At 39.5% G+C, this 22,696-nt stretch overlaps 2 protein-coding genes across 2 annotated transcripts; both read right to left on the minus strand.

Moving 5' to 3' along the window:
• Nucleotides 1-890: 890 nt before the first annotated feature.
• Nucleotides 891-1,607, minus strand: LOC129470429 (keratin-associated protein 3-3-like). Its single transcript, XM_055258261.2, has one exon. It carries the CDS (start codon nt 1,560-1,562, stop codon nt 1,254-1,256), a length of 309 nt encoding a protein of 102 aa, XP_055114236.1. The 5' UTR covers nt 1,563-1,607; the 3' UTR covers nt 891-1,253.
• A 9,268-nt stretch (nt 1,608-10,875) lies between these two features.
• KRTAP3-1 (keratin associated protein 3-1) lies at nt 10,876-11,486 on the minus strand. Its single transcript, XM_055258262.1, has one exon. The coding sequence runs from the start codon at nt 11,427-11,429 to the stop codon at nt 11,133-11,135; it is 297 nt and encodes a 98-aa protein (XP_055114237.1). The 5' UTR covers nt 11,430-11,486; the 3' UTR covers nt 10,876-11,132.
• Nucleotides 11,487-22,696: the final 11,210 nt, after the last annotated feature.

Genomic DNA, 22,696 nt, shown 5'->3' on the forward strand with positions numbered 1-22,696 from the left:
GGATGTATTATATATATAATATATGTACTTGTTCTTTCTAGGCTTGGAAAAGAAAAATCTTCATGAGATAAAATTAAGTAGGTTGATAAAATTAAGTAATGAGTTAAAGCATATTTAATCAGAGTTTTAGCTCTCAACCCGAGACACCTGTAAAGTATTGGCATTCTATTGATTACTGTGGTAAAACATCTGTGCTGAGTATGGTGGCAAATAGAGGTATGTTCCTGGTGCCTTGTTACTAGAGTTGACCACTTTGATTTCTCTCTAAGAGAAAATGAAGTTGAAATAGGTACACCTCCAAAATACCCAGATTTTAGAATTGAATACTTGCCAATTTTAATCTATGAACCAATGTACTCTTTTTCCATTATAATCCAATGTAGATTTTATTAAAGAATCTTACATGTTTTATTTCTCTTGCATATTTTGGGTTTATTTCATAACTGCTCATTAAGCTTCTGGCTTCATTAGTATTGAAGGTTCTATGATGTGGTAGGAAAAATTGGGCTTTAGAGTCAGACATACAAGAGGCTGAATTCTGATTTTCTAAGTAATTAACTTTATGACTTTGAGAATGTTGAATAACTCTTAAAACTTCATTTTTTTCTTATCCATTAGTGCTGTTTTAAGGACTAAATGAATGGTTTACTAGTGAGGAGTAGATAAATAAATGTTGGTTCATGCCAAAATTGCATTTGTCTGAGGAAGAAGAGAGAAGAGAAGGCAAACATAAAAGAGAACCTGTTAAAAGTTAGCAAGGCCTGTTAGTAGTAGCAAGAATGTTAGTCATTCTGCCAATAGTCTTTTTTAAAAAATTAAAATAATCATCCTATTTTTACCTTTTTAAAATGGAAGAAATATACTCAAAACTAACAAAAAAATGACACATCTTGCCAGAGAAATATAGTTTATTGGAAAACCCACCAAGAAATTTTCTTCTGTGAAAATACCCAGTACAAGAAACAACAGCCAGGAAGCAATATGATCAAGAACATGTAATCTGAGGTCTTAAAGATTGAAACAGTATTTTGCTAATAAAACACATTCATCTGCCCACAGGAACCAAATGGTTATTCAGCTAAATAAGGATAAAAAATACTTTTCTTTTTTCCCCCATTAAAACCAAAGGTAAGTTCTTCATATCTGGGTCATCTGGTCTACCTTAACATCTGGTAAACTACTGAGGCAAGTGAATACTGAAGAGACAGCTTCTGGATTCTTCGTTGTCGGGCACTGAGCAACGTAGCCATCCATCAGCAGCCTCTTGGGAGGCAGGGCTCACAGCAGGGCTGAGTGAAGGTGGTGAGGTTGAGGGTCTCCAGACCTGGAGTTGGCTGGCAGGAGTTGAGCAGGAAGCAGGTGGGCACGCAGGGCTGAGGAATGTAGCAGGGTGGGGGACAGTTGTCACAGCAGGTGGGCTCCAGTAACCAAACCGTGTGTGGGCAGGTGCTGGGCAGGCAGACTCCACAGCGGCAGGATTTGTCGAAGGAGCAGATGGTGGTGGCAGGCCCGGTGGGGACACTGCAGCCGCGAGAGGCACAGCAATCCATGGCAATGGGCATCTGGTTAGCTTTCAGTTTCTTAGACAGATGAGGATTCTGAGGTACAAATGTCTCCTCTCTTGTTAGGGCTCTTATATAGCCTCCCAAGTGGGCATTGGTCCAACCGGGAGGCTTCTTGTTTTGTTTATGGCACCCTTTTTCACTGAGATTCTCTAATTAGTTTGGCATTTACATGTCCACTAAGAGTTCCCGCTCTTATTAAGTTAATCATATTTTTGACTCATTGACTTGTCATTTTTGTCACAAGATCATCACATTTTGTCTTCACAGGTTTCTGGCATGCCAAACGTTACATGACTTTTATGGGTAATCAATCCAAGTGACAATTCAGCTGTAATTTTGGAGGCCAAACTCTTTTGGTTTTTCCCTCTTAATTTAAAATACTATGGATAATGTGATTTCTAATGACTAATTTCAGAATGAGTAACTCAAATGATGAGCTGGACCATTTTCAACTCAATAAAGTCAACAAGAATATGGCTATTTACAGATGAATGTTTCATGTGACTACAGGCATCTCGGACATGGTTGCATTATTTAGTGATATTATAATTCAGGTTCTATTGAGCAAGCAAAGTGGTAGAATGGTACAGGATGAAACTCCTTTTTATTATTTTTAATAAATCCATAGTGAATTTCTCAAGGTTGTATTATTCTATGGATTGTTTTTTTCTAAAATAGTCTCTATTCTCAAAAAGTTATGGCAATCTTGTGGTGAATCAAAGTATAAATCCATTGGAAGGAAGGATCCACACAGTGGCCATTCTTTGTTGAATATACCATTAAAAGAAAACCACCTCAGCCTTGATTCATTTTCATGTAAATGGTGTACGTACTTTAAAATAAGATGAAATAGGAATTAAAAGGAGAAACCACAAGAGTCACAGAACAATCATGGATTTTGGCAGGGAATCTGACCCAATGCAATTTAGAACTATGGCATTCATAAGAATCACTTTTTCACTGACTTACTCCCTACTTTGCATGTTTATTTGTTTTCATACCTTGGATCTTGAACTAGATTGAAATTCCTTTGAGGTATGCCTTGAACAACATTATTTACTTAAGTCAGCCAGAGATTGAACTAGATAATCTCAAATGTGTAATATTCTAGATTCCAACATCTTCCTACACCTGTCCATGATCAGGACAAATCCTTTCAGATAATATTGTATAATTTAAATTACATACTCATTATTTGGCAATTTGCTGACTAAACAAAAAGCAAAGATTCTGGGTAGGTTGTTTCTGAGGGGACATTACCAAAAACCAGTATGGTCTATTTAAAAGAGAAGAAAGCTGGCTAAAATCAGTGGAAAATATCAAATGTCATTGGTAGGTAAGCCTTATATGTTATATGTTAAAACAACCAGTTTATCTTTTTTTTTAACAACAAAAATATGTGGTACATATACGCCATAGAATACTATGCAGCCATAAAAAATAAGGAGATCCTATCCTTTGAAGAAACATGGATGGAGCTGGAGGCTATCATCTTTAGTAACTAATGCAGAAACAGAAAACCAAATACTGCATGTTCTCACTTATAAGTGGTAGCTAAATGATGAGAACACATGGACACATAGAGGGGAATAACAGACACTGGAACCTATCAGAGGGTGGAAGGTGGGAGGAGGGACAGGATCAGGAAAAATAACTGGTAGGTACTAGGCTTAATACTTGGGTGATGAGATAATCTGTACAACAAACCCCCATGACACCAGTTTACCTATGTAACAAACCTGCACAGGTACCCCTGAACTTAAAAGTTAAAAACAAAAAAACAGAAAACAGCTTTCAAATAATTTTTATTAGCAGGAATTTACAACAAATGCCAAGGGTGTTGAACATCATACTGTTACCAGATGGTGCCATGCAGTTCCAGGCTTTTGGTGTCCCAAACAAAGAATTGGATGAGACACACACAGCAAAACAAAGAAACAAAAGTGTATTAAGCACAGTATTACACTCTAAGAGGGGGACAGCGAACCGACCTCTATGAGATGAGATCAGTCTCCAGCTTGGTGCAGTTTGCGTCTTTTTATGTGTGTGTCCCTTCCCAAGGCTGCCTAATCTCTAGCCAGTGTCTGCCTCTTTGATTGACAGGTGTGTTGCTTAGTTACTTTGGCCCCTGTGTGCTTGCCCACCACCTCCAGCCCATAATTTTAAGTACATACATGATATGCAGTCCATATGCATAAGCCTGAATGAGCTGATTTTCATACAAGGTCATGTTAAGGATACGTTTCCTCTTTAATGCGCATGCTTATCCATGAAGAGTTGCCCCTTACTGGTTTGGTCCTTATCTTGCTGGCCATGGGGGCCTTGCTTTCTTCTCTATCTTACTTTTTGTTTTGGCTGGAGTGCAGTGGCATTCTCTGCTCACTGCAGCCTCCACTTTCTGGGTTCAAGTGATTCTCCTACCTCAGACTCCCAAGTAGCAGCTGGGATTACAGGTGCCCGCCACCACACCCAGCTAAGTTTTGTATTTTTTGTAGAGAGGGGTGTTTCTCCACATTGGCCAGGCTGGTCTCTAACTCCTGATCTCAAGTGATCCACCTGCTTCGGCCTCCCAAAATGCCAGGATTATAGGATGAGCCACTGCGCCTGGTCTAACTTCTGCTTCTTATCTTGCTTCTTGCTTACCTGCCCCTTCACCTTGCTTCTGGTCTCTGCTTTTATTCACTCCACCCTTTATCCAAGTTTTAATTCCCTTTGCTATTCTCCTGCCTCAATACCTACACTTTACCACTGAAGAACAGAGAAGCAAATTCAAGTGGCCATCCCAGTATATTATAAAATTCAAAGTTAATGAACTATTATTGAAATCGTCAAGGAAATGTTTAATGTTTACTTACTCTTGACTTACCAGTCTCTCTCATCTAGAAGCCAGTGGCTTGGCAAGTAGAATATATGAAGAAGACCCTCTCCCATTCTCTGTGTTCTCTCTGACTTCTCTTTTAAAATTGATCTTGAAATATTACATAGATTCAGGAGATCTACTGTACAACATGGTGACTATAGTGAATAACCATACACTATATTTTTGAAAAACACTGAGAGAATGGATTAAGTGTTCTCATCACAAAAATGATAACTATGTGAGTCACGCATACATTAATCATATAGCACATTACATAAAGTGAAGGCGGGAGTCTCCTCGGTACTTTACCCTCTGTGACCTCGTTCATACTGTTTTTTTTTTTTATTATACTTTAGGTTTTAGGGTACATGTGCACAATGTGCAGGTTTGTTACATATGTATGCATGTGCCATGTTGATTTCCTGCGCCCATTAACTCGTTCATACTGTTTCTTTAGCTTAAAGTGACCTTTCCCAATTCTCTACTTTCGAAATCCTGTTGATCCCTCAAGATTCAGCCAAACATCCCCTTCATAAAGAAACTCTAGGTGATTCTTCTAGATGTTTGCATCCTTTTCTCTGCTCTCACAAAATGGGCTGCCTATTCTACCCTTTCAACTTCATTTCTTTCTGCTATATTTTGTAGTTTGTCACTTAAATTCGTTTTCCTCACTCCAATGCAAGGTTCTTGGAAGTGGTAATTGTATGTTAGTTTTATTTGTCTTTTTCAAGCACCTAACAATGCCTGAAACAGGGTAGGCATTTGATAAATATTTGTTGAATTGGATTACATTTCAGATTAGAATTAAAAAGGTATTTATTTATTTTTATAACAGCCTTTTATAACAGTAACACTTTATATAAACAGAGTGATTCATTTTTTTGTGTGAATTGCTTTACAGTTGTCAAAACATTTTTTTTTTTTTGAGATGGAGTTTCGCTCTTGTTTCCCAGACTGGAGTGCAATGGCACGATCTTGGCTCACAGCAACCTCCGCCTCCCGGGTTCAAGCCATTCTCCTGCCTCAGCCTCTGGAATAGATGGGATTACATTCATGTGCTACCATGCCCGGCTAATTTTGTATTTTTAGTAGAGACGGGCTTTCACCATGTTGGTCAGGCTGGTCTCGAACTCCGGACCTCAGGTGATTTGCCCGCCTCAGCCTCCCAAAGTGCTGGGATTAGAGGCGTGAGCCACCATGCCTGGCCAACATTTTTAAATTCAAAGATTTACCTAAATGAGACGGTGAAAAAAATAGGGCTTGGCTCAATCTTTGAGGTCCTTTCTGTGAGCATGTTGATCTCAAATTGCTAGCTTCACTGCCTCTTTAAGGACACATATGAGTTTTTTTAGAGGCAGGGAGAAAATAAAAATCAAAGGTAGATGCTGACTTTGGCATTTAAAACGATTCTAAGCTTAGAGCCTAATGCATTTCACTATCCTCACAGTTTTCTTCAGGTATCTACGTATGCCTATGAGGCCTCTTTTTGGCTATGAAATTTATGTTGATGTCATCAGAAAGTGTAATTCTACTGGATGTATTTATAGGTTCATGATGCATGTGTCAAGAGTCATTGGGTAATTATAGCGTTAAATGTTGAGACAGTATGTGGTTTGGGGAGTAGTGGTGTTTATTTAGTTTTGAAGTAAGGAGATCCATGATAGCATTTTTTTCCCATTTCTCATTTGAAATCATTGTTCAAAACAGGAAAAGAAAAATTCTGTAAAACTGAAGGCACAGTGCTATATTTTCTTCCAAATGGCCTAATTAAAGGCCATTTGCTGAGCAGCCCTTAATGACTACTGAAGGTCCTTAGGGTAATGTGGGCAAGCTCTTTGGCTAGCAGCAAGGTGGTTCACACTCTGGATGCAGGTGGTGACAGAAAGTCCTCCCAGGGTTGGAGCTGGTGGCATTTGTTGAGCAGCCACCAGGATGGCACATAGCAGTCAGGCACACAGCAGGGCAGGGGGCAGGTTCACAGCAGGTGGGCTGAAGGAGGCTGATCTCATGAGGACAGGTGCTGGGCAGGCAGACTTCACATTGACAGCTTATGTCAGAGGGGCAGATAGTGGTGGCCAGGCCAGTGGGGACGCTGCAGCATCCTTGGAGATGGGAATCACAGCAAGACATGGTGACAGTGGACCAGGAAAATGTTTTGTTGCAAAGGAAGGCTTTCTTCTACAAGGTTGTCCTCTATGGGTCTTTTATATCCACCTATCTCAGGGAACACGGCTTCTGTCCATCAGAATGTTGGACGGAACATCCTTGTTGCTGTTTACCTAATTCTGTAAAAATAACTCACTAACTTCTTATGTATCAGACACGGGATGAGCTCTCCTTCAGTTTTATTTAGTTGTGTTGCTGCATTCAAACTTGTTTCCTGTTGTAGTTTCAAAATGGCGTCAGTATAGTTTTACACTTACTCACATGTGGACACATCCATATTGTATTAGTCTGTTCTCATGCTGCTATAGGGACATACCCGAGATTGGGTAATTTATAAAGGAAAGAAGTTTAATGGACTCACAGTAGACCCACCTCGGCCTCCCAAAGTGCTGGGATTACAGGCATGAGACGCTGTGCCTGGCCTCAATAACAATTTGAAGGAAAAATGAAATACCTTGTTTTTTCATTATATTATCAAGGATAAACAATTATTAATGTTAAGGGCAGTTGTTTTACCTTGATTATTGATGCTGAAATTGAACTGAAAATGTGTTTGAGTTGCCAGACATTCTGCATTTCAATTCAAAGTTAATTAATGATTCAGCCAATATTTCTTCTCTGCTGACACTGCTAATCAGTAAAGTCTGACTTTTTAAAAAAGGTTTGTTCTTACCTTAGAAACATGGATACCTTTTTTAATACTCATTGTATACACTCATTTTATTTTAGACTATAATCACCACAGAGAAAGCAGAGCTGCTGTATACAACAAAAGATACAACTGACAGGGATAGTAGAGAATATATTGCCAAGTGTCATATACTTTCTCCTGAATAAAGAGAGCCACCTATAATCCCATTTCTCTTTGACATATTGCTGTCTGTGGGGAAGGTGAGTGCTTTGGTGTAGTGGAAAGAAAAGGGACTTGGGACTTAGTCCAGGGTTTAAGTCCTTCTCTCTCACTTATGATTTATGTAACTTTTGCAAGTAATTTAGTCTTTCTCGGCCTGAGTTTCTGCACCTGTTAGTGGCCTTTCTTCACCTGTTAGTGATGTAGGGCAGGGGAACCCCAAAGTGGGGCTTAGCCTGCAAGGGTTCTTGGCTTTGCCTAGGGAAGAATTCAAGGGCAACCCAGAGGTAGAAAACAGCTTTATTGAAGCAGCAGTGTTACAGCTCCGTGACTGCTCTTGCAGAACAGGGCTACCTTATAGGCAGAGAGTAGCAGCTCAGGGCAGTTTTACATATTTCTACCTACTTTTAATTAGATGTAGATTAAAGAGTGGTTTGTGCAGAAATTTCTAAGGAAGAAGTAGTAAGTTTTAGGTCATTGGGTCATTGCCATGGAAAGGGGTGGTAACTCAGGTGTTGCCATGGCAACGGTAAATTGACATGGCATGCTGGTGGGCATGTCTGATTGGAAAGATGTTTCCGTCTCCATCCTGTTTTAGCTAGCCCTCAATTTGGTCAGTATCTGAGCCCCACCTCTGGAGGAGAGTCCCACCTTCTACCTCATTAGTATGCCCAGTAGATATTCACTTAATGTGAGCTATTCCTAATGAAAGCAGTAAAAGTAATGAGGTAGAATGGGCTTGGTTAGTTGCATGCAGTACTTGTTACTTAGAATGCTTCTGGATGATCTAGACTCATAGAATGTTAAAACGAAAAGCAACCTTAGAGATGGCCTGATCAACCAACCCATTTTACTGCTTTAACACCCGAGACCCCAATAACTTAATTGACTTGCTTAGGGCCACAGAGGCAGCTCAAGGCAGAGCCAGGACTACAACAACACATCTTCTGGTTTCCAGTTGGGGATTTATAACTAGGCCAGGGCCCATGAATGCTAAAGACCATGGTAGTAGTAATAGGAACTTCGAGTTATTTTAGGTATTAAAAACAAACTCTAAATTTTTATCCCTTACTAGTATGTATGAAAACATGAAAGTTCTTTGGTTTTGACTAGAAAAAAGGTAACTTGGCATGGTAACAAAGGTTATTCTATAATAATCCTAAACATTTCATTCATATTTATAAATGTATTTATGAACACAAATGAAGGAATTAATAAACTTTTTTAAGAAAGCCATTTGGGAAAAATACATATTTCAAGAAATAAAAAGATGCCCAACCTAAGTATCCATCATCCAATGAGTGGATAGAGAAACTGTGGTATATATACACCATGGAATACTACTCAGCTGTTAAAGGGAATGAAACAATGTCTTTTGCAGCAAATTGGATGGAGCTGGAGGCCATTATTCTGAGTGAGATGGAGTGGGAAATCACAGGAATGGAAAACAAAAAACCACGTTTTCACTTGTAAGTGGGAGCTAAACTAAGTATGCAGATGCATATGGAGTGATATAATGGACTTTAGAGACTCAAAAGGTGGAGGGTGGGAGGGAGGCCAAGGATAAAACACTACATATTAGCTACCACGTATACTCCTCAGGTACGGGTGCACTAAAATCTCAGAATTCACCACCACTATATAATTCATCCATGTAATCAAAAACCACTTGTACCCCAAAAGCTACTGAAATAAATAAATAAATAAATATTTTTAAAAGATGCCTTTTGGTGAGAAAGTTGAGAACTGCCATATGGCAGTAATGGTGAGAGTCTCTCATGTGTAACAGGTTGATGCTGTGGACACGGTGGTTTCTACACTTCAGGGCATCTGGTCCTCACAATAATCCTGAGACAAAAGCAAGGCAGAGAGTAATAACAAGCTGACTGAGCCTGTAGGAAACCAAGCTATAGGTAGGAAACCACTTTAATAACAGGGAAATTGAGACTGAGAGGGAAACAATTGGCCCAAAGGCCAAAAGCAAATCCAAAAGTACATATATATATATATATATATGTACACACATATATATGTACATATATATTATGTACACACATATATATGTACATATATATTATGTACGCACATATGTATGTATATATATACACACATATACATATATACACATATATATACACACATATATACACATATATATACACACATGTATATATCATGATACCTTTATTTTCTGCAGAGACCTAATTGCACTTAGATTTTTCTAAGATAAATAAGAACATGAATTAGTGGTTATCATAGAAGTTTTGTTCTAATAGAAACTGTGTGTTTTTTCTCTCAGAACTGTGTGACTATTTCTGGTGTGTAGAAAATACCACACTGTGGTCTGATATTTTAAGTATATTTCAATGTCATGATATTATATGTCACTTAGACTAGCAAACTTCTGATCATAGTCATGACTAATGTAAACCAAGTAAGCTCCATTTGAGGGATCAATGAATACTCAATAAATGCTAATATTAATTCAAAATGGATTGTTTTGGAAGACAGCATATATGAAGAAATGGATATATATACTTCTCAAAATTGCTTTGCATTTTGAGCTCAGAATTTCAGATGACTGTGAGGACTAGGATAATCAAATTATTTATACACACCAGCACAGTGATCAATTCATTTAGTCAATTAAGGAAGAAAGAAAAATCGATGTCAGAATCAATGGAAACTGACAATGATTTTTCTTTCTTCCTTAATTAAGAAAATGTGGCATATATACACCATGGAATACTATGCAGCCATAAAAAATGATGAGTTCATGTCCTTTGTAGGGACATGGATGAAGCTGGAAACCATCATTCTCAGTAAACTATCGTGAGGACAAAAAACCAAACACCGCATGTTCTCACTCATAGGTGGGAACTGAACAATGAGAACTCATGGACGCAGGAAGCGGAACATCACACTCCGGGGACTGTTGTGGGGTGGGGGGGGCGGGGAGGGACAGCATTAGGAGATATACCTAATGCTAAATGACGAGTTAATGGGTGCAGCAAAACAACATGGCACATGGATACATATGTAACAAACCTGCACATTGTGCACATGTACCCTAAAACCTAAAGTATAATAATAATTAGAAAAAAAGAATCAATGGAAACTAAAATCAAGTATTTTTAAAACATTCTGTTAATCTCTAGACTCTAGCATAGTGCTTGCACAGTGGATGTCTTCCAATAATATCTATTAAATGAAGATCTGTAAAATAAAAAGATTCTATAAAACGAACTACCACATTTTTTACTTTTTAACCTATCACAAATAACCAGTATTTATTTTTTCGATAAATTCCACTATGAGAGCTCTTATTCTGTTGGGGTAAATCTTGGATAGTGTGATAACCTGCCGTCCAGGTTTAGGTAGGCATTCCACTTTCCCTAATGGGAAACATGAAAATAAATCATCACAAGGTCATATTTGCTAAGCCAGAATAAAGTTTATTAACAAATAGTCAAAACGGTTATTTCTCAAAGAGTGATGAAATAGCCTAAAAGACAGAAAGGAGGTCTCCAACTGTACCCAAAGGAACAAAGAATTAAGAAGATTCATCAAGACTTGGCCCCGGGGATTGGGATGGCCTTAGCCTTGATGTAGGCAATAGTGAGTGCTGAAGCCCAGATGGTGCGGAGGACATTGGGCAGCCACCTCACGGAACCTGTGCAGACTCGGCTTGTTAACAGCAGGGCTCACAGGGACTCTCACAGCCAGGCTGAACATAAGTAGTCAGGTTGATCCCACTCAGTCCAGGAATCTGGTAACAGTTGTTGAGCAGCCAGCAAGTTGGCACATAGGTATCAGGCTTGCAGCAGGGTGGGGGGCAGGTGTCACAGCAGATGGGCTGAAGGAGGCTGATCTCATGTGGGCAGGTGCTGGGTAGGCAGACTCCGCAGCGGCAGCTTTTGTCAAAGGAGCAGAAGGTGGTGGCAGGGCCGGTGGGGACGCTGCAGGAGCGGAGAGCACAGCAATCCATGGCAATGGGAGGTGGGTTTCTGTTGAGTTGAGAGAAGAAATCTGTTGGTGTCTCGATGCTCCTCTCTTCTGCCCTGGCTCTTATATACCCATCTCCCTGGGTGTCAGCCTATTACCGAGGGTTTTTTCCCCATGTTTCAGTTTATAGCTATCTCCATAAAAACCGTCTAATTACTTAAGTGTTTATTACCTAAGATACACTGCTCACCTCATAAAAGAGATTTAGGTTGTTTTGTTGTTAAATTAGGACTCTTCACATTGCCAGTGTGTCACTACACAGAAAGCTTCATTCCAGTCTTCAAAGGTACCAGGCCATTATCTTCTAATCATTATACCCTCACTAATAATGGCTTGGTATGCCAGGCATCTGCAAACCTTTCCCACTTCTTTTGTTTACTTTTCAGATGAAGAGGACAAGTAAGCTTTTTGTTTGCTGTTCTACCAGTGACCAAAGGTTCTATGTGATCCTTTAGGCCCTCGGGCTGAAAAAGTGATAGAACATTTTAGATTTATTATTTGTAGCTCCAATAAACTGAATGAAGATGAATGGTTAGAACCTATAGAGAAATAGATTTTGGTTTTGTGTAAAGAGGCATTTTCTAACAGAGCTGTAACAAATCATTTGTTCTGCATTCTTTTCAAATATGCTCTGAACGATAACTTGGTAAGAACATGCAGATGGGAATGAAGACCTGCATGGGTGACAAAGATGGGCATCCTTTAAGCTCCGTCCAACGGTGTTATAAATGGAGATTATTTATAACCAAAAAGCTAGTTGTATTGGGCCATTCAGAAGCTAAACGGTGCAGCATTTCCCAAACTGAGTTCCATGAACACTGGTTCCAAGGGACTTGAAACAAAGTAAGTTTGGGAAATGCTGAGTTCTTCATTGTTGGGTCTCTCGGAGCCTTTAATGTGCTAAAATGCTCTATGACTTTTCAATACAGAGATATAGCATATATTTTTCTCCAAACTTACTTGATCATGGACTGCTTTTTGTTCGTTTTCAGAGATTAGCTTTATAGGTCAGTGCTTTATGAAACATACTTGGGGAGATTTAACAACATCTTACAGCAAGCTTGTTCAACCTGTGGCCCAGAATGGCATTGAATGCAGCACAACATAAATTCATAAACTTTCTTAAAACATTATGAGATATTTTTGTGATTTTTTTTTCTTTTTTTGCTCATCAGCTGTCATTAGTGTTAGTGTATTTTATGTGTGGCCCAAGACAATTCTTCTTCTTTCAATGTGGCCCAGGGAAGCCAAAACATTGAACAACCCTGTCTTACTTCCAGGCTCTGTGGTCCAGAATAGAGACATTTCCAAGTTTCATCTAAACCACTAAAACGCTAAAAATAAAGTTTTGAAAGTAAATAAAGGTAGAAAATTTGATATGACGATTTAGAATTACTTTAGAATATGAAAAATACTAAACTGGTAAAACCTTTAGAAATAGCTTACTTAGAAAGGCTTAAAAGCATGTACATATTTTCTTGACCCATTTTTTCGGATAAGATAGCTCAAGTTCTAAAGTAGAAAGTTGCACAATGCAGAGGAATCAGGAGACGAATGAGATGCAAATCAACAAGATGTTGGATTAAAAAATGCTTAGCATGAAACTGCTTTCATTTTAGCCATTTTCTTATTGGAATGATTTTGCAGTTTTGGATTCCTATGCTAGAATTTACATCTCTGTTAGATATTTACATATCAAAATTAGAATTTGCATATAAAATGCTCATTGATTGAACACCTGTTGTATGTTGGGCATCATTCAAAAAGTCGCAATAGGCTCCTGCCCTTACAGGGGTCATAGAGAAGAAGACAGACACAGAGAAGTAAACCAGCAAACGATAACAAAGGATTGTACATTTAGATTTTCCAGGTTATGATATGAGAGTTTAAAGGTAGAAGCCATAGACTTTTCCTGGAAAACTTAGGAAGCCCTTCACAAAAAAAGAACATTTGTTTGGATCTTGAAGGGTGAAAAGGAGGTTAGCAGATAGAAATAAATAGGAAGGAGATTTCAGCCATTGAAATAAAATGCCACAGGGCCCCCATGGTTTGACAAAAAGTGTTGCCTGGTTGAAGCATAGGTTCTGAATCTGTTGGAATGAAGATGGAAAGGTGGGTTAGTGCCACAGTATGAAGAATTTGTACTGTGTTTAGTGCCCTACACTTAGGATTTTGAACTTTATCTTGTAGGCAATGGGCATTATGTAAAGGTTGCTGAACAGGTGTGTGACATGACTAGATTTTGGAAAGATACTGTAGTTTTTGAGGGGAGGCTCATCATGGTTATCATTGCCACTTACTAAGTATTAGGTAATGTGCTGAGTGCTTTGCATGCATTATCTCATACAGTTCTTACAACAACCTGATGATGAGAGTTTACCTTTAAACTCTCATATCATAATGATATTATCCTTGCCCTTTGACAGACGAGGAACCTGAGGCATAGAGAGGCTAAGTAGCTAGTGAGTGAGTAGCTGGCATTTGAAGCCAAGCAGTACGGCTTCAGACTCCATGGTCTTAATCACTGTGCCAGATTCCCTCTTGCTTTAGTGGTATTGTCTGACTACACTGCAGAAGACCCTCAAGATTAGTTGAGTGTAAGATTTGTAGGAAGGATGAGGCCAGGTCATTGAAGGTCTTGGGACCACAAGGGGAGTTGAGTTTAGAGCTATTTTCTTAGTCAAAAGACTATGCTGTAGAAAGGAGGTAATTTGAAGACAAGGACAATAATTAGGAAACTATTTGGGTGTTCTAGGGGAGTGAGGAGTGTCTTAGAAGATATCGTAGTTTTGTGGGAATAGAGAAGAGGGACTTACCAGAGATTTCTTATCACATCATTCAGTTTTTAGGGACCACCATCTGTGTGGTACATCAGTTTCCACAATAAAATTAATATTTTTGTTTTTAAGGTAATGGGAACACTAATCCTCTGCTAACACTTTGCATGTATTAGATGTATACCATGTGTCAGGCATGGTGCTAAGTATCATTGTGCATCTTCTTCCTTACATCTTACAACCCTTTAAGATCACTATTGGGTACACTATTACTGTACCCATTTCCCAGACGATGAAACCAAGAGTAAGGATATTAAGTAATGATTCTAATGTCACACTGCTAGTGAATGATGGCTTACCTAATAGCAATAGTTTGCACAAAATCAATATTTTTGTGGAATTAAATTTTATATAATTATAGATTATTCTCATGTACTTTTTAAATTTATTAATGCCCTCAACAAAATGTCTAAGACTATGTTAGGTGCTAAGCATAGAGCAATAAACAGGTCAGATAAGGTCCTTGTTGTCAAGCGGGAGAGACAGACAATAAGAAAACTAACAAATGAATAAATAAGAACTCCAGAGAAGTGCCAGGGAGTGTACTACCTTAGTTAGAGTGGTCAGAGTAGCTGGACTATAGTGAAGAGAAGGAGTGTAATAGGAAATGAGGTTACAGAAGGTGGCAGGTGGCGGGCCGTGTAGGATTTTGAAGGAGTATAATAGGAAATAAGGTTACAGAAGGTGGCAGGTGGCAGGCCGTGTAGGATTTTGAAGGAGTATAATACGAAATAAGGTTACAGAAGGTGGCAGGTGGCAGGCCATGCAGAATTTTTTAGTTGTTCTACACAGTTTAGATTTTACTCTAAGGGTGTTGAAATCCACTGGATGACTTAAAGAAGGGAGTGATAAGATGCGATTTATGTTCAAAGGAAAATGAACTGCAGCAGAGCAAAGTGGAAACTCGCACGACTAGAAAGTGTGAGGATAGACAGTTGATGCTAGTTTTTGATGAACTGTTAAGAAGTGGTAGAGTTTGGAAGCCCTTTTGAAAGTGGAGATGATAGGTCATGCTGATTGAGAGGATGTGTGGAGCCAAGGGTCATGTCTAGGTGTCAGATTTACTCGTAGAAATGGCTGCTGTCTGGGGTGATAGGAAAGGGATTGGAGATGAGTTTAGTTTGGGACCTACAGACAAAGCATCGCGAAGCTGTGAGAGGGAGCAGAGCTGGAAGTGCAGATTTGAGAGGCTCCAACATACAGGAAAAATTTTGCTTACAATGATGTCCCTGGACCGAGAATGAGATAGTCACTTTTATGTGCATTAGTCATGTTCTGCTGTGAGCCACTTTGTGCCTTACCAGTATCCATCTCCCAATAACTCAGTGAATTTCTGGGTGGCTGTTGGGAAACGCCTTCCACAGTGTCACCTGCTGAGTCAGCAGGGATGTTAGGAAGCTTCACACTTTAGTGCCACTCAGTTTTCCTAAAGCCTGTTGGAATTCTTCATCCCTTCACAAAAGCAGGATATAGAAAACTTTAAAGTTTGTCATCCTAATAAAAATGTCTAGTAAGTAAAAACATTGGTCTTCATTTCCTGAACTGCATGATCTTTGAAACTGCCAGTGCATTCCTTTATAGTATAGATTGAAAGAAAGAATGGCTGGTATCAGGGCTGCCATTGACATCAATTCATTCTTTGTTTACTTTGCTATATGCTGAGCATTCACGCAAAGGATTCTGGGCTTGGGTTAAATGGTGAACTTTGGAAGTGTTTTCCAGTTGCATCAGATTTTTTTTTTTTCCAGTTTGTGGTTATAGTCAAGCCTGATATATCTCTTGTCACCTTATTAGCTTGCACTGAAAATTACCCCCAAATTGAATTTCTTTTAAATGGAAGCAGTGGTGTTTTCCACTTGAGGACATCTGATAGTCTCTATAGTTGTCATCTGGCAACATGCAGAGCTGATCTCATAGCTTTCAGTCACGTGGCACATGCAACATTCTTGCCAGTGGTTGCTTAGCCAGCTGGCTGGAAGTGTTACCTAATTTTCCTGGGAACCCTAGGCTTTCAGTTTAATTCTTACGTATTATTGTAGGCTGTGGAGTATACAGATAGTGATAGATAATTCTATATGATTAACTAATATATAAAAATATGTATTAACTAAAATTAACATGTTTGGGAAAATAGACACTCCATAAAATTTGAGTACCTACTATATGCCAGGCACTGGTAAAATAAAATTTTCAGCTGCCTACTATGTGAAATATTGAGATATTTAAACTTACAATATTCTAGTGTAAGCTTTGGAATTTTTGTCTTTGAAATTATTTTATAACAACAGTTGTACTTTATAATTTTATTTTGAATCAGAGACTTTTTTCTCCATTGATTAGATAAATCTGACTACTGTATTGAATTAAATGACCACTGATTTTCCAAAGAACTCCTGTAGTACTTGAAATATTTTGAAATTAAGAGACTTAATTGTTATGTATTTAAATATTAGCTGACACTATGGTTTTAAAATATACTTTGAGTTTTTAGCTTATTTTACTAAACATATAGTTGGCTATATGGTAAGGGCAAATTCTCATACAGAATTTTCTGTGTAACAGATTTTTTTTTAAAGTGCACTACATGTATCATGTCATTTAATTCTTACCACAGCCCTATGAGGTTGGTATTAAAGCTATCCTCTCTTTCATAGCTGAAGGAAACTGAGGCATAGAGCAGTTAAGTAACTTGCTCAAAGTCAATAGCTAGTAAGTGGTGGAATTAAAATCTGAACCAAGGCCACCTGGCTCCAGAGTCTACGTTCTTAGTCACTATACCTTAGTTTATAATTTCTCTATTATTGATTATTACATTTTTCAAGAGAAAATATATAACTTGGTTTATTTCAACCTGTCTCTGTTGAGCACCTGCTATTTGCTTTGTACTGTGCTAGGAGATTTAAGGCATTCAAGGAGAAGCAGGACATGGCGTACTCTTAAATATCTTAGAATTTACTGGGATTCCCAGGGTACACAGGGCTTGAATGCAAGGCAGAGGGCTAGGAAGGCATTCCAGCTGTAGGAAACAGCAGCAGTAAATGCATAGAAGAAGTGGAAAAGAAAAAATGGTTGTTAGGAAGCCATGAATAGTGCACTGTGTCTAGAGAACAATTGTGTGAGATAAAAGCAAGATATAGAATCTTGACCCCAGGATGAGGAGTTTGAACTTGAATTAAGTAGACCCATGGAGAACCACTGGTATATATTTTTCTAAGGCAGGAAAGTTACCTCTTTAACTCCTTCATTTGTAAATATGGCTAATGTTACTATCACATTGATAGGATGTTTAAAGAATAAATTAAAGAAAGCATTAAAATGTGCAATGCAGTGCCTGGAACATAGTAAGTCCTCAATAAATGATTCTAATAGGTATGATTGTTGTTACTAAATAAGAAGACGGAGGCCGGAGCTTATTTTTTCTCTGTCACGTTCAGGTATTCTTTCTCTCCAACAATAGGGAATCTAGGGCTAAATTTGGGAGTTTAGCTTTTAGGTTTCCCATGCCTGGAAAACCTCCTGTTGATAGTCTTCATTATAGTTTTTGTAACCAGTGAAGATCCCGCCTCCACAAAGGAAACTGTGCCCCTCCACCTTGCTTTGCTGGAGCCTGTGAGATCACTGGGAAGCAGCGTGCGCTCCTCATGTTCCCCGTACCACGTTGCCTTTTTCAGGAGGCAGTCATCACAAACGCCTAGCAGGATTTATTACTCAGAGGGGACTGAAGAAATGCTCTATCTGCTTGAGTGTGACTTCTTCCTCATTCTGTCTTTCTCATTACTATCTGTGATTTACATGAAGTGATACAATTTATATTTTGATACAGTTAGAAATTTCCTCTGTAGAATAAGATGTATTGCAACAGCTTGTAACCATAGCCGGTCAGTTTTCCTGAGTGGAAATTTGACATCTGAGTCCATTGGGATGAAACGAGCACAAAGGAGGAAGATAACATGAGAAAAACGTTCCCACTAATATTAAGTGTGTTTTGATTTTCGAGAGTACACCACGCTCAGTGCTGGAGGTGAAGATTTGGAAGGCTCCAACATACAGATGAAAATTGTGCTTACTATGAAGCGCTTGGACTGAGAATGAGATGATCATTTTTATGTGATCCATTTTATTCAAATGGAATACAACATCACCCTGAGCAATGCTCTTCCTATTTTTAAAGCTATTTTCCACACATGACTATCTGGCTCATGCTGTCCTCTCCATAGCCAAAAGGGCTTTCTGCTCCTGAAGACATACACTTGAGTGGAGAAGAGGAATAGAAAATAAAATTTCTTGAGCACCTACTATATGCCAGGCATATTACTATTAATAACCTTATTTGTTATTCACAGCAATACTGTGACATATTAGAACCCCCATTTGATATACAAGACAAAAACTGAGCTTCTGAGATTTGTCTAAGGTCATAGTCAGTTGATGAGTAGATTTGGGATTTTAAACTCAGGTCTTCTGATTCCTTTCTCATTCCACTCTCTGTCCCTTCCTACAGTTAAAAGCACCTTTAGAGTGATCAAAGTGTCAACCTATACTCAAATAAAATGGCAGTCCCCAGTCTTTTTGACACCAGGGACCGCTTTCATGGAGGACAATTTTTCCACGGACTGTGGGTGGGATGAGGGTGGGATGGTTTTGGGATGAAACTGTCCCACCTCAGACAGATTCTCACAAGGAACGTGCAACCTGGATCCCTCGCACGTGCAGTTCACAATAGGCTTTGCGCTTCTATGAGAATCTAATGCTGCCGCCGATCTGCTGATCTGACAGGAGGCGAAGCTCAGGCGGGAATTCTTGCTCCTCGGCTGCTCACCTCCGGCTGTGTGATCCAGTTCCTAACAGGCCAGGGACAGGTATCGCTCTGCAGCCCGGGGCTTGGGGACCCCTGAGAAACAACATAACAAGTTGTTTTGCTTAGTAAATGTTAACACACAAAACAAGTGTTTCGTATGACTTCTGGTCTCAGCTTCTGGTTCCCTCTAACTTCTATCCCTGGCTTTTGTGCAGTTCTCTTTCTATTTGGTCCCTTCTGATCACTAAACCAACAAGCATTGGAGTAAAGGGCAAAAATATTAACCTCAGAGTTTCCTGAATTCTATCTCTAGGATTCTATTGTTTTGTCTCCCTCAACCTCTCCTGAATAGAGAACCTTGAATTTCCTTCTGTTTAGAGTTTTTTGTGGCTGCTGCTGTCAACCTCTGTCATCTCTAACTCTTCTCAAACTTTCTCATGCTTCCTGGCTTCAGTTGCTCTGAAAATCCTGAGTTCTTTCCCTTCTTCCTACTGTAAGGTTATCAGCCCACTAGGATCTTTTTTTCCAGGGTCACAGGTGTCATCTTTTGAACAAGTCAGTACTGTCTTAGAGATAACATAATTGTAGTTCTTTACTCTGGCCCCATTTGGACCAAGATTTCTCTGATCCTTTTGGGAAAATATTTGGTTTGTTTCATTCATGCAACTAAAATAAATAAGATATTAAAAAATTGAGAAAGTAAAAGTCTTGAAATTTTGTATGTTAGGTATTAACCCATTAAAAGCCAGGAATTTTGATTTTCATGTTGCGTACTGTACCAGTCCTGTTTCTCTATCCCATATTTGTAATGCAAGAACAAAGAAGAAAAAAGAGAACGTGCTTAGAAATGAATAGGCCCAACATAGGCTCATAATATTTGGTGCTTTGGATTAGTCTCTCTCAATCTCACAAAACAATTTTACTAAACTCTCAAATCTCCAGTCTTACCCAAGGCTTTCACGCTTTAGTTGATGTGATGATTCAACATTTTCTCCCTTCAACCCTTCAAGTTTCTCAACATCCCTTTGTGCCTTTGAGCTTTTTTTTTTTTTTTTTTTTTTTTTTTTTTTTTTTTTTTGAGACGGAGTCTTGCTCTGTCGCCCAGGCTGGAGTGCAGTGGCGCAATCTCGGCTTACTGCAAGCCCGGCCTCCCGGGTTCACGCCATTCTCCTGCCTCAGCCTCCCGAGTAGCTGGGACTACAGGCGCCCGCCACCACGCCCGGCTAATTTTTTTTGTATTTTTTTAGTAGAGACGGGGTTTCGCCGTGGTCTCGATCTCCTGACCTCGTGATCCGCCCACCTCGGCCTCCCAAAGTGCTGGGATTACAAGCGTGAGCCACCGCGCCCGGCCCCTGTCTAATGGCATTTAACACAATAATCATGATGGAGAATAGGTTTCTTAAGTCAGAGTTACGATTTTGGGGATAAGTCAGTCATTAACAAAGGGCCATCTGCAGTCAGGTCTCCGGGCACATCCCACTTTTCGTGGAAGGCTTTTGATAGAAAAGGTGGAACTTTCTTAACTACAGAGCTTAATGTCGTCGAGTAATCTTTCTAGTTTCTCAATTGGATTCTATCAGGTCTAAAATGCTGTAATTCTCTGACTGCCGTCTCCAAAGCTCAGATATAATTTTTTTCTCATAATCCACTATGGTGGTTAATGAAAGGGAGTAAGTGAACATTCTGTACAAATGGGTCACTAAATAATCTAATTTTTCAAAGGCATTAAGAGTATAACAGTTAGGGTCCCGCAGAAGATGAGAACCAAACCCTTTCTTTTTCTATTGAATAAAATTCATACGAATAATTTTTAAGCTGTTCACTAGATAACTGAAAGGATTAAAAGAGGATCCTAAAATACCACAAATGTGGCAACTGCAGAAAGCCCTAGTTTTCCAGGGAAGCTTTAAAGGCCTAGCTTTAAATGCAAGAGGCAAGGAATTAAACCTTAGAGAGGGAGATGTCCTGTAGAGCTGAAATGGTTGTTTTAAGAGAGGACTGGTTGGTCCTGGTGACCCTGGAAAGGAGACAATGAAGCTGGTTCTACAAGTGTTGAGAAAACTGCAAACTGAATTCGTGTGCTGCCATGGGCAGGATCTGCACCTGCTGGAGTGAGAAGTGTGACTTGGGGCGATTATCCTGGGATCTGCTTAGCATACAGGAAGCCCCAAATGGAGCAGAAGGAAGGAACAAATCCTGCCTTCCTATTCCAGCTTTGCAGTTTTCCTCTGTCACCCCCTAGTGGAAAAGCCTAACAGAACTGCCGTCAAAGCCACAGTGTATTTTGCAGAGTACAGAAGGGGGGCCTTGGAGCCGAGAAATAGGAACGTAATGGGCACAAAGAGGTTCCTCTTTCTCTGACCCCACAGCTGCCCAAAGAGATATCCTTGGATCTACTGAATTTCCCAACACCAACCTTTACTTCCAATTCCGTAACTTCATGGTCTTGTCATGAATTTTGGGGTCAGAGTTAGGTTTGTATTTCTGTTTTTTACTTACGAACAAACTATTGAACTGCCTTTAGATTTGATTTCCTCATCTACAAAGGTAAGATAACAGTATCTATTTTACAGGATTGATGTGAGTATTCAATGAAATTAGGTTCATATGAAGTTTACTAACTTGGGGTATAGCATACGGCAGTGGCCCCCAACCTTTTTGGCATGAGGGACCAGCTTCATGGAAGACAATTTTTCCATGGACCGGGTAGGTGGGTAGGATGGTTCAGGATGATTCAAGTGCATTACATTTATTGTGCACCTTATTTCTATTATTATTATAGTGTAATATATAATGAAATAATTATACAACTCACCATAATGTAGAATCGATGGGAGCCCTGAGCTTGTTTTCCTGCAACTAGATGATCCCATGTGCGAGTGATAGGAGATAGTGACAGATCATCAGGCATTAGAGTCTCATAAGGAGCCCACAACCTAGATCCCTCACATGCGTGGTTCACAATAGGGTTTGTGCTTCTGTGAGAATCTAATGCCACCGCTGATCTGACAGGAGACAAAGCTCAAGCAGTAATGCTTCTGGCCGGTGGCTCACCTCCTGCTGTGCTGCCTGGTTCCTAATAGGCCACAACTGGTACTGGTCCACTGCCCATGGGTTGGGGGCCCCTGCCTTAATAGATTGCTCCTGTGCACATCCAGCCTTATAGTTTGGTGGGTAGATAATACCCAGCTAAGCATGAGAAGCTCAGGTTGCACAGTCATTCCATTTTTTCCAGTTCTTGCCCACTAGCAAGCTGGAAGTAGTTTATCAAAAGGACAGTAGTTATTTTCAGAGGAGGGCATGGATTTTCTCCAAAACCTTGTAAGTCTGACCTGTAATTCTTCTATTGATGCTTGCCAGAGGCTACATACAGTGAGCATGTGTTTTCCATAGACACTTCAAATATGGTTGGATGTGCTGGCTTATAAGGCTCAAATGAAATAGCAGCTTGAATTGTAGCTGGGACTTTTCTTTCTTCTTCTTTTTTTTTTTTTTTTTTTTTTTTTTTAGTGGAGTCTTGCTCTGTCACCCAGGCTGGAGTGCAGTGGCATGATCTGGGCTCACTGCAAGCTCTGCCTCCCAGGTTCAAGCAATTCTCCTGCCTCAGCCTCTCAA

Source organism: Symphalangus syndactylus, chromosome 20, assembly GCF_028878055.3.
Source record: "Symphalangus syndactylus isolate Jambi chromosome 20, NHGRI_mSymSyn1-v2.1_pri, whole genome shotgun sequence".
NCBI lineage: Eukaryota > Metazoa > Chordata > Mammalia > Primates > Hylobatidae > Symphalangus > Symphalangus syndactylus.